The sequence below is a fragment of the Penaeus japonicus genome, unplaced genomic scaffold (assembly GCF_977035675.1).
Source record: "Penaeus japonicus unplaced genomic scaffold, GWHDUDI00000001_assembly GWHDUDI00000034, whole genome shotgun sequence".
Lineage (NCBI taxonomy): Eukaryota > Metazoa > Arthropoda > Malacostraca > Decapoda > Penaeidae > Penaeus > Penaeus japonicus.
The window spans coordinates 7991503-8004418 of NW_028234436.1; the positions used below are offsets into that span (position 1 = coordinate 7991503).

The following is a 12916-nucleotide window of genomic DNA, read 5'->3' on the forward strand; positions in this document are numbered from 1 at the left end:
GAAAAACAACAGATCGCCAACAACAAGCAGCAACGGAACCTTTGGACATCGAAACGCAAGTATCTGATAATGAGAACGTAATATTAATACAAATGAACGATGGACAAATAACCTCAAACTTTAATAACCCCATTAAACTCACTGAAGCAATAAACCAATCTGTATTCCAAAAATACATCATTGAAAACTCATTGAGAGTATTAGGGATTGGGAAAGCAATAAGGTTTGAGGTTAATGACATATCAAAATTTCAACCTCTTGATGCAATTAAAACCTTGGGAAACTGGAAGGTTAATTGCAAACAACCATCCTCATGTATAAATTCTGGTTGTAAATATGGAACAATATTCCCTGTTGATACAGATATTGATCTGCAAGAGATAAAGAAAAAAATTAAAACATTATGGGGACAGGACTCAAAAATTACAGAAATAATCAGAATAAACAAAAGAAATCAAGACAAAAATAGTGAAACAAAATGGATCCCCTCAAAATCTTTAAGAATAACTTTCCAAGGGATTCTCCCTCAAAAAGTAATCATTGGACATACTTCATACTCAGTTCAGCAGTATATCTTCCCAATTCCCAAATGTTTTAAATGCTTAAGGTATGGTCACGGCATACTAACATGTAAAAATAGGACCAGATGTAGTAAGTGTAGCCAATATGATAACAATTTTAAAGAATGCACAAATAACCCTTACTGTTTCTTTTGTGATGAACAACACATCCCAGCACATTTAACATGTAAAGTACACATACAGGCACAAGAAATAAACAAAAAAAACACAACACCCAATAACTACGAAGTTAAAAAACTTCTACAACAGTTAAATCCCGTCTCACAAAATAAAAAAGTGAAGCCTAACACTACAACATCAAACAACATACAACTATTCAACCACAAAATACATTAGGAGATACACATGACATAAACAAGATAATTAATAACAACTCACAACCAACACAACAAACCATAAAACCAACATATGCTCAAACATTATCACAAGAACTAAGCATCAATCCAGGTCAAATAACCCCAAAAAATGACAAAAAGAAAATAGGAAGAACAAATCAGATAATTATGAAGATTTAATTAGCCCACCTAAACAAACCCCAATCAAACAAAAACAGAAAATTAGCCAGAATCAGAATTTAGCAAATAAAAATCTGGATCAATCCCCAATTACATGGACTTTACCAACTCCATTATTGAGTGGAAAATCACAAAAAACAGCCATAGACAGTAGTGACAAAGAATTTTCATGGATTACCTTCATAAAAGAAATAACAAAAGTCTTTTCAAACATTATGAACAGATGTAATGCCAAAACATCAATAATAACAACCATTACAGAAACTATATCAGAAATAACCCCACTTATCAAGGACTTATTAGAATATTTAAATGGATAATATAATTTTGTGGAATCCAAGATCAATATTAAACAAAAAAAAACAGAAATAAACTACTTGATATATAAAGAAAACCCAATACTAATCGCATTATGCGAAACATGGTTGAAAGAAAAAGATAACTTAAAAATCCAAAACTATGACATAATAAGAAAGGATAGACAAGATAAAACAGGAGGAGGGTTAGCTTTTTGTATAAACAAAAATATACAGTACAAAAATATTAACTTAAGAGACAGACTTAAAAACAAAATTGAAACACTTGGAATAAAAATCCCATATAATAACAAATGGTTGAATATTCTCTTAATATATAATCCTTGCAACAATATATCAAAACAAGACATAGAATATTATTCAAATCAACTAGATGATCCAAAACTAATAATGGGAGATTTTAATGCCCATCATCCTCTCTGGAACAAAAACCAAAATACAAAAATAACCAACAAATCGGGGCAAAACCTATTTGAATTTTTAATTTACAATAACCTAATCCTTTTAACTCCCCCAGGACAAATTACCAGAATTGACCCGAATTCGAGCAAAGAATCAACCTTAGACCTAATCATAGCTTCCCCTAATCTCAGTCACCTTTCCATAATTCCTGGAATTAATCAAGGAAGCGACCACCTCCCAATAATCATAAAAGACCAAATCCAACAAAAGCAATCATTTAAGAGAGAAAAGAAATGGAACTTTACCACAGAAGGATGGTTAAAATACATAGAGGCACTCAAAAATCTAGATATAGAAAATACTAATTCAATAACAGAAATAACAAATAAATTAAAAACAATAGGATCAAACTATTTTAATTTTGACAATAGTAATTATAAGAAAAAACCCAACAAACCTTGGTGGAATGAGACCTGCCATAATATCATAAAAGAAAGAAATAAAGCTTTCAACAGATGGAGGAAAAGACCCAATATAGAAAACCAAATTAATTACAAAAGATTATTTGCTAGAAGTAAACAAATCTTAGAAGAAGAAAAAAGAAAAGCATGGGAAAAATTTTGTAATGAACTAGATTTCAAAACTCCTCCCAAAAAAATATGGAATTTCATAAAGAAATTATCAGGTAAAAATTCCACTACTGAATACCCAATAATATATAATAATCAACCCATCACAAAAACAGATAATCAATTAAATCTGTTCAAACAAGAATTCAAAAAGATAACCAGTAAAGTTCCCCAAAAAATACTTGAAAAGAAAGATTCAAACAGACTTTTCAAATCACCTGATACAGAAGGGTTAAGAAAATTATTCACTTTATATGAATTAAAAAATGCAATAAAAAATTCCAAGAATGGTAAAGCATATGGACCAGATGAAATTCCATATGAGTTTTATAAAAGAGCCCCAGACAATATTTTAGAACAAATATTAAAAAACTTGAATGAACTATGGTCCAAAGGAGAACTAAAAAATGTCTTAGTCAATCCAATAATAAAACCGGGAAAAAATCCAGCAGAAATTTCTTCTTATAGATTTATTAGCAGAATTTCCACAATAGGTAAACTATTAGAAAACATGATTACATATAGAATAACCTGGTGGCTAGAAACCAATGACAAACTAGACAAAGACCAAACAGGTTTTAGACCAGGAAAATCAACTATTGATGCATTACAAATCAAAAAATCTAATAATAACAAAAGCACTAAAAGAAAAGAAATTTATTCTAGTAGCTTGCCTAGTCTTAGAGAAAGCTTTTGACTCAGCAAATCATGAAGCAATAATAAAAAAAGCAGCGAAAATAGGAATAATAGGTAATCCTTTAAAATGGATAAATAATTTTCTAACGAACAGAACTTTCCAAATATCAATAGGAGCACATAAATCTTCAAAAGAAAAATTACTAAAAGGAGTACCGCAAGGGTCACCTTTAAGTCCTGTACTTTTTAACATACTCATGTCAGACTTAGAAATACCAGAAAACATGAAAAAAGTAATTTACGCAGATGATATTACCTTGATATCAGAAAACCATGATCTAATGAAAGCCATAACATATCGAACAAGCAATAAAACATATAAAAGAATGGACTAACATATGGGATCTAAAAATAAATAAAAAAAAAGGAAACTTATGTGTTTCACTAATAAAAGAATAAGAAACATTCCAAAAGTAAAGATAGATAATGAAGAGCTTGAATTTAGTAGCAATCATAATATACTAGGACTAAATTTTAATAGTGCAAAACTAAAATGGGGAAAACAAATTCAAAATATAAAACTAACCACTCTAAATAGACTAAGCATAATGAAAAAACTGACCTCGCTGTCATGGGGAATGAGTAGAGAAAACTTGTTGAAATTTTATAAGATATACATTAAACCAAAAATAGATTATGGGCTAATGATTTATGGTAATACAAACAATACAGAACTAAAAAAATTAGAATCAATACAAAACGAAGCTCTCAGAATAGCTACAGGTTGCTTCAAGTCAACACCGATAATAGCATTGCAAGCTATTACGAAAATGTTACCATTAAAACAAAACATAAAAGAACAAGAATACATTCAGATGCAAAAGAATTTACAGAAACAAAACAATAGTCCATTAAAACAACTAACAATAAAAATGATAAAAACATACGAACCAAACAGTACCCCCAAAAATATGATCCACAGTGCAATAGAGACATGCAAAGAACTAAAGCTATACATCACAACAAAAGTAATACCTAATATAACTCCTTTACCCCCATGGTTTGACATTCTTCAAATAACAGAAACGCATTTCATGGATAACCTGTCAAAAGAAACAACAAAAGAAATAATCTCAAAACAATTCCTAATGCTAGAGAAAAGCAAATATAAAAATCATCAAAAGATTTTTACAGATGGATCTATGCTTAAAGAAAAAAAACTCAACCTCAGCAGCAATATACATAGCTGAAAAAAATATCACAACTATATGGAAATTACCAAACCATACTCAAATAATAGAAGCTGAACTATTTGCAATAAGACAAGGATTGAAATACATAATTGAAAATAAATTAACAAAAACAGTCATACTTACTGACTCTAAATCAGCTATACAATTAATAGCAAACCCAAAACCAAAGGTGGGGGGGGGGGGGAGGGGGGGGGGAGGGGGGTTGTTTGAAATACAAAGGAATCACATTTGTTATACAAAACTTAATACTTACACTAACTAAACATAAAAGCATTATAAGGATACAACACATACCTGCACACAAAAACATTAAAAGGAAACGAAATAGTAGATCTTGCAGCCAAAAAAAGGGGTGGCACACATCATCACGTCACCCTCAAAAATTTTTTATCAAAGACATATCAAACATCAAAAAAGAAACCAAGTTTAATATTTCAAAATAATTGGGAAAAACAACTGAACAGAATATTAAGTACAAAAAATTACTACATAAAAAACTCAACCTCAGCAGCAATATACATAGCTGAAAAAAATATCACAACTATATGGAAATTACCAAACCATACTCAAATAATAGAAGCTGAACTATTTGCAATAAGACAAGGATTGAAATACATAATTGAAAATAAATTAACAAAAACAGTCATACTTACTGACTCTAAATCAGCTATACAATTAATAGCAAACCCAAAACCAAAGAAATACAAAGGAATCACATTTGATATACAAAACTTAATACTTACACTAACTAAACATAAAAGCATTATAAGGATACAACACATACCTGCACACAAAAACATAAAAGGAAACGAAATAGTAGATCTTGCAGCCAAAAAAGCACACATCATCACGTCACCCTCAAATTTAATCAAAGACATATCAAACATCAAAAAAGAAACCAAGTTAATATTTCAAAATAATTGGGAAAAACAACTGAACAGAATATTAAGTACAAAAAATTACTACATAAAAAACTCAACCGTCAGGCAGCATGAACATGAGGCTACAAAAAACTTATCACAACTATAATGGGAAACATAACGCGAATCCATACTCGAAATAATAGGAAAGCTGAAAACTATTTGTGCAATAAGGACCGAGTAATGAAAGCTGACATGTAATAGATAAAATACAAATTTAACGACAAAAGCCGTGGTCATACTTACTTGTACTCTAACAAGAATGGCAGCGTATACACTTATATAGCAAACCCAAAAAACCAAAGAAAGTACGAAATGTAATCGACATTTGATATCAAACTTAATACATACAGACTAACTAAACATAAAAGCATATAAGGGCTACAAACACATACGCTGCACTACAAAAACATACCAGGGGAAACACAAATAGTAGAATCTGCGCAGCCAAGAAAAGCACACATCATCACGGTCACCACCCTCAAATTTAATCAAATTTAATAAATAGATAAAATGCAAATGATCAAAGCAGACATATCAAACTTCAAAAATAGAACCCAAGTTAATTTATTTTCAAAATTAAATGGGGGAAAGTAAACAAGCTGGAAACAAATATTAAGTACAAAAATTACGATACGCGTAAAAAACTCAAACTCACAACCATGGAGCAAGATCCAAAAATAGAAAAATAGATAGATATGTTCTACAGCGGGCCAGACTAAAAACAAAACATCCAAAGACTAAAAGACGAACAACTTAACGAGGAAAAAAATTGAAACGTGGATGAGGGCCATTGTGAGTGCAGTTGGGTGCAGGCGCGGTGGCAGAAAAATCCAAGAGAGGGAATCAGAATGAACACTTATTTCAGCATTTCCCATAGGGTTCAACTCAAACGAGTGTAAGTTATTACTACCAAGAAGCACCTGAAAAAAATCACAATCTATTTAACCCGACAGTGGAAACTTCTATCACGTGGGAGGAAAATCAACCAACAAATCAGGAACAAAAGAAAGTATTACATTCTCGACATACTAGAAGAGAGATATTTCTCCAAAGGAAAAGACGCAAAGATAATGAACATGCACAGAAGGGCACATAACCAAGAAAAAACACAGAAAAGACCAGGTGAATTGAAAGATACTGTAGAAGCATCTAAAACCCTATTAGAAAAAAGAGATAGAAATGAAGAAGAATAAAAGCAACCCTGCTTCTCTCCAACGGGCATACTCCCCTAATACAACTCTTATATGGGGGGTTCGGTATGGGACGCAGTATCTGTGTTTACGGGGTGGTCGATGATCCCCACAGTCAATTAATCTGTATATTGACAAGGTGGGTGAGAAAGCCAAACTTCTCTTATATTCTCGCATAGAAGATGACAATTCTTCCACCGACAATAAAACCGAGTGGACCTTCAACATCACTATATGGCAAATCGGATGTAATAACTAACTAAGCGACCTCCGCGATCGTAATTATATGATGTTTCTCGGAGAGCAGGGATAAAAGAATAGTATGGGGGGTCGAGCTGCCAATTATGGACGTTGGATGTGCAGCTTTGCTACCCGTATGGTGTGTCGCGAGCGGGGTAGGGGGGGGGCTGGCGGGGGGGGGAGGAGGAGAGCGTTACAACAAGTAGAGGATCCTTTTGTTTTCAGAAATAATGTTCCGGAAAGTTTACATGGCTAAGCAATAGAGAGAGGCGTGGATCTATGGAAAAAATAGTGTAAGAATTTAATTAGCTTTCTTACCAAAACCGAGATTTGAGTTGATAGAAATTCTGCGTGGAAAACAAGAAGTTCTTTTTTTGTTCACTCATTTCGTTTACAAGCACGCACACTCACACATATATATTCTCATATTCACTCAACCACCTAAGGTACTGTCTTCCTCTTATTTTCCCGATTTTAGGCACTCACACCACACTCACCACGGGTCGGGTGGCGGACCAACACAACACATGACGTAACTGCGGCTAACCATCCCATAAAGGGAAGGGGGTGTACCGAGATCAGCGAGAGAATAGATAGTCGTAGAATTTACACTTTATAGTTCTTACCCTTCCAACGGCGTTTATTTTACGAAATCCTTTCCTCACCTCCCAGGGGAGCATTCCCAAGAATGAGGTGCCGATACGGTCAAAGGCAGACCATGGACGACCTGTCCGCTCGCCTGCTGACCTAGGCACTGTACGAGAAACCGAGGAGATCTTCCCGTGTCCGCGCTCATCTCCTGCATTGCCCAGGGAAATACTTAACAAAGCGGTATGTTGGTTTCTGTGACTAGTTGTCGAAGTGGTATAGTTTATGATTGTTTTTTTATTATTTACTTGAAAATTATGTGTGAAGCATGACAAACTTGGATTCATTCATATTACCATTTAATTAAAGGGACGTTTATGTAATTCAAAGCGTCATTTTTAGCTTTTGAAGTAATATTCAAAGCAATGCGTTTTTTATGAATTACCATTACGATGAATTAACTTGAGTAGACAAAACTAGAATTAACAGTTAGGGAACAAATAAAGAGAGAATATATAGAAATAGACAATAAAGATAGAGAGATAGCAGCGAGGGAGAGAGGGAGGAAAGAATGAAGGAGAGAGGGAAGGATGAAGAGAAATGCAGAGAATGAATGTGGCAAAGAGTGAGTTTGGAAATAAAAATGTTAGTAAGTACAAAGTAGATTGAAGCAAAGGGAGAGACGAATTATGCAATCACTATGAGTGGCAGTAGATGAATAGAGAAAAATAAAAGGAAAATAAACAGGTCTGTGGAGAGTAGGGGGAGAAAGAGGACTGTGAGGTGGGATGAAGGGGAAGAACTGAGAGAGTGTGGGAAGTTTACAGGTACGGGGAGAAGAGAGGAAGTGAGAAAGAGAGTTGTTCTCGGGGGTGACAAGTGTCGGTCAGGGATAAATGAATAATTCGATAAGTTGCCGGTGTCACATAAAGTTGCTCTAGCTTAGATTTTTTAATTAGAGGGAAGGACCACGGGTAAATTGAAATATAGATAATATGGTAAGGATAAGTGTCCTTGACCCGCAAATGGTCCATTTAAGAAAAAACAACCACACAGGAGAGGCTGAACGGTGGTACCAACGCATGTGTCGCCGCGGGCTCATTGAGGGACATAGAGAGTTCTAAAGGCCTGCCAGTTGCGCGAGGGCGGCCACAGTATTGTGTGCGCCAGCCCATCTGCAATTGTGGCATTAGATGGCCTAATAAATCGAACGCCCTGGCATTGGACGAGGTTCCAAGGCTAGCTAAATTCCCCGCCCGTCGGGGATATGCAGGTTTAAGAATAAATACCATGTTCTTAAATGAATATATAATGACTCTTTCGTTCTTAACAGGGTGCTGTATGTCCTCAAGGTATGAAATTCTGCTGTAATCTCAAGACACAGCCAAAGAAAATAGCAGATGAAAAATATAATAAGCCAGAGACATATCTTGCAGCAGCCTCGGAAAACATTCAGAGTATTACTAACAAGAATGAAAACACTGTCATCAATTCTGTTGTAGTACCTGATGCCCAAGAAATAACAGGAAACTCACTACATCACCAAGAGAAGGAAATGGAAATTGTAAAACCTGTCTTAGAGGAAAAGGCATCATTCAGTCTACAAAAGGTAAAAGATTCACAATTACATGTGAGATTTAAGAGGGAAAATAGTAGGAGAGAAATACAACACACTAGATTCCCACAGACCCAGATTTTGTCAGAGAACACTAAGCCCCAAGAAACTGTTAGTGGACTAAATTTTGAAGAAGGATCAAATGACCACAGTGCAGATAAGAATGGTGAGAGCAATATTTTTGAAGACAGTAACAAAAGTGCAGATATTCAGTCAAATACCACAGTAACTGAGGAGCCAAACAAATCGTATCACTCCAGGAAAATTGACATTACAGCAGGAAATACTGACACTCTTAACCATGGACATCTCATGAATGTGTCACATAAAGAGCAAGACGTGAAGAACAAGCAGCCTGCTTCTCTCTCAGCAAACAACAAGCAAAAGATTTCCCAATATGACCCTTACACTCACACAGAAAATGAAGCCTTTAGAAATAATCCCGATCACAGGGATAATTTACATACTGTTAGAAAATGTGACCCAAATGATTTTTCTTGTCATAATGGCCACAAAAAGGAAACTAACACAGAAGAACCCTCAAGGTCAGATACCTTAAGAAACACACAGGGGATACAGCCAAATTCCACAAAGGCAAGAGACAATTCCATTGACTCCAGCATGTTATTTTCCATGACCTCTTTTGGTGAAAGTGAACCCTTATCACTACAGACAAATCCAATCATTTTGGGTTCTCGTTATCAGCCAATAGATTTGTCTTTCACGAACAGCCGAGACAACAGCCTATCACGAGCCTTCAAATCCATACGGGATCTGACTAAAAAGGGATTAAGTTTTACCATATTTTACTGGATTTATGTCGCTGCTTTTCTTTACGTAGCTTGTTACCTCCTAGGATTTATAATAGCACCATTTTCAGTTCTAGGTTTCATAATCAAAATTATCATAGTACAGTTTTTCCCAGCAATTATCAGTCTACATTTTTTCCATGCAGCAGATATAATACTAGAATATGTTTATAACCAAATACCTTGAGTGCAAAATGTAAATAGAATATCTATTTAATGAATTCTATGAACTTCAGGAATTAGTTTTTTGCTTCTGTGTGTTTATGCTTGGTGAGGTGGTCGGCTTTTTTCACAGTGAGGTAATGAAATGTATACACACAAAGATAAAACTTTTATAATAGCAATCTTCTTCCAACCTTGGCTGAATTAAGGCAAATATTAAGATAACTTATGAAATAGTGTAACAAAAACTATCATTAATGAAACATAATTCAGTAAAAATATAGGTTTGATTATTTAGATAATAAAGATAGCAAATGCCTATCATTGTATTTGTTGTATTCTTTTTTACTTTTATTTACATGAACTTCTTCAAAACAACAGAATCACAAAAGTTGTAGGAAGTTATAGAAATCCATCTTCGGTAAAATTATTCAAATTTATTTTCCTTAACTTTATGGGACTTTATATAAATGCTAAAAGAGTATCATGAGTGTGGAAGTTCTAAGCATAAAATTATACATATTTGATGAGAAACAATTAAAAAAGATAACAATCATGTATACATATTGATACATTTACATGTATATCCATAATGACCCCACCACAAGGGAAACTTTAGTTCAAAAGATTTTTATTTCAGGTGATAAAATAATAATAATAGAGGAGGTTGTAGATAACTAAATAAATGCAAGACATTATATAAAAGTTGAGTAACATATAAGCAGGGTTACAAAACTGCCTCTTGTTTCCTATGACTTGTATATTTTGCACACAAAAGGCTTATGAATGACATATTTGATTAATTACACCATTTACCTGATAGGCACACTTTAGATGAGCAGACAAAATTTAATTAATCACAACTTTGATTACCAGTACCAGTAAAATGAGATTGGAATATTGGTTCTATAATATTACAAATCTGCATTGCATAAAATGAGTTTTTATTTATCAAACTTATGTTTTATCACTGATCTTTCTCTCAAATATAAAGAAAATGTCAATGAACAAGTTCTCAAGTCAAGATATGTTAACATTTTGATAATTTCATCTTCATTTTGCCTACCAATCATTCTCATTCAAACCTTTTCCAGTTTTTGTCAATTAACTCGGTAGTTCTTGTCCAGGTAAATCCCATCATGAGTATCACCTGCCATGCAAAGAAAGCTGTTGAAGCAGCTAGCCGCTATCTTTAAAAGTTCACACAGTTATCGTTAGTGATAGTTATAAACTGTAATATAGTGTGACCCTGTTATAACTTTGTACTAAGAAGTAAAAGACACATTTATAATCATTTCTGATAATGCTAGCCAACACCAAACAATAAGAGAAAAACAAAATATTGTAAAATGAATATCTCATGTCTCTCAGGTCTTGGACACTAATAACTTGTACTAGATAGCTGCCTTTCTAACATGAAATCTATAACAAGAAGTTGATATAACCTGTGGTTGGATTCTATCCTACGAGCAGACCTCTACTCACCCTGCCTCGCAGGTGTACAAAACAGACATTCATAACGTCCATCTGCTTAGTACACCCTTGAGGCAAGGCATGTGAACACCTGCAAGTAGGATCAATTCCGACCATGAGTTATACCAACATCTTGGACACTTTTCGTATTGAGAGGTTTGATATGTATGTTTATCTAAAGAGTTAAGTAAATGTGGATAGTGATAATGCACTAATCTTCACAAAGTGCCAATTTGCTACAGTTCTGCTAGATCTATATATACAGAATGGTTCAATAAGGCTCTTCTTTTTTCTCTGAAAAGGTTGTTTCAAGGTCCTTGAATAAAGCCTGAGAAAAACATCTGCTCTTTACTGATTCCTGATAAACTATATTAATTTGGAATAAAGTCTTGTCAGTTGAGACAATGCATGTTTTAGTTCCTTTGATATATATCTTATACAGCTACTTTCTGCCTGGATACAATTCCAAATAATATTTATCAGTGTTAAAACTAAGGAAACATTAAACAGATATACAGTAATATGACAAAGGATGATGGATTCTCTATATAATATGTAAAAACTACTTTCTTTCCTAATGTTACAAAATCAAGAAATAACTACACAAGAAGAAGTACAGGCCAAAAAAAAAAGTTTGACTAGGAGCTACTTACATGGTAATAACTTGCTCAAAACAGATGTGATTTTATTTGGTGCTGGAACTACTGAAAGGGATTGATTTAATATCACAATAAAGAAAAAAAAATGTACACTGTATATTGGACTGATGATGAAAAAAAAAAACTGGTAACCATGGAAAATGTTGGGACAGAAAACAGGAAAAAACATATATACAACCATGCTTCTTTTAATTTTTAAGGTTCCAATTCCGTTAAGTGTACATCCCATAACATAAAACAAGAACTCGTGTTTCTTATATTACATGAAACTAATTTAACCAAGATTTTCTTTTAGCAAAGCCCAAATAAAAACGAGTGAGAGTTTTACCTCCGTTGTGTGATATATATTTATTTAATAATGAGCTGATGTAACTATCTGCATCATGGGGTCACATAAAAGGCAGTGGACCCTAGAGAAAGACGTCGGAAGAATCTAAAATCAACACCGCAAGAAAGGTTATTGGCGATAAATGTGTCAGGGAAAGTCAACTGTAACACAGCGCAATGGAGAATTCTTGTTGTAATTTTAATGCAAATCACTAGTAGACATCTCTTACTCCTACATTAAGCTACAGTATGCATCTTCCTATTTATTAATTACATAAAAAAAAAACTAAAATCACAACTTTCTTTGCTGTGGTCAATATTTACATAGAAATGCATTTTTTTGACAAGTATGTTGTCGTCGTTTTTTCAGTTCTTATGTGAGCAATACTTATTTCTAAAAATGCACATAAATACAACAGTTTCTGAATTATGAAAACACCGTCACATTGAAAACAATGCAAATGCAAATGCACAAAGCTACAAGTGCATTTTGTGTACAACAAAAACATGCTTACATCAGAGAACTTTTTCATTCCTTAGGAGTTTTTTTATAGCCTTTCATATTGCAAGAAGTATAGAAAAAAAAAAAAAAAATCC

At 33.6% G+C, this 12916-nt stretch overlaps 1 protein-coding gene across 1 annotated transcript; it reads left to right on the plus strand.

Moving 5' to 3' along the window:
* Positions 1–6877: 6877 nt before the first annotated feature.
* On the plus strand, positions 6878–11673 carry LOC122263641 (uncharacterized). The gene is made up of 2 exons (XM_086530741.1): positions 6878–7517; positions 8608–11673. Exon 2 carries the CDS (start codon positions 8629–8631, stop codon positions 9883–9885), a length of 1257 nt encoding a protein of 418 aa, XP_086386867.1. The 5' UTR covers positions 6878–7517; positions 8608–8628; the 3' UTR covers positions 9886–11673.
* Positions 11674–12916: the final 1243 nt, after the last annotated feature.

What these genes read in the sequence shown, in the direction of transcription:
- LOC122263641 (XM_086530741.1), top strand. Translation starts at nt 8,629, where the DNA reads ATGAAATTCTGCTGTAATCTCAAGACACAGCCAAAGAAAATAGCAGAT.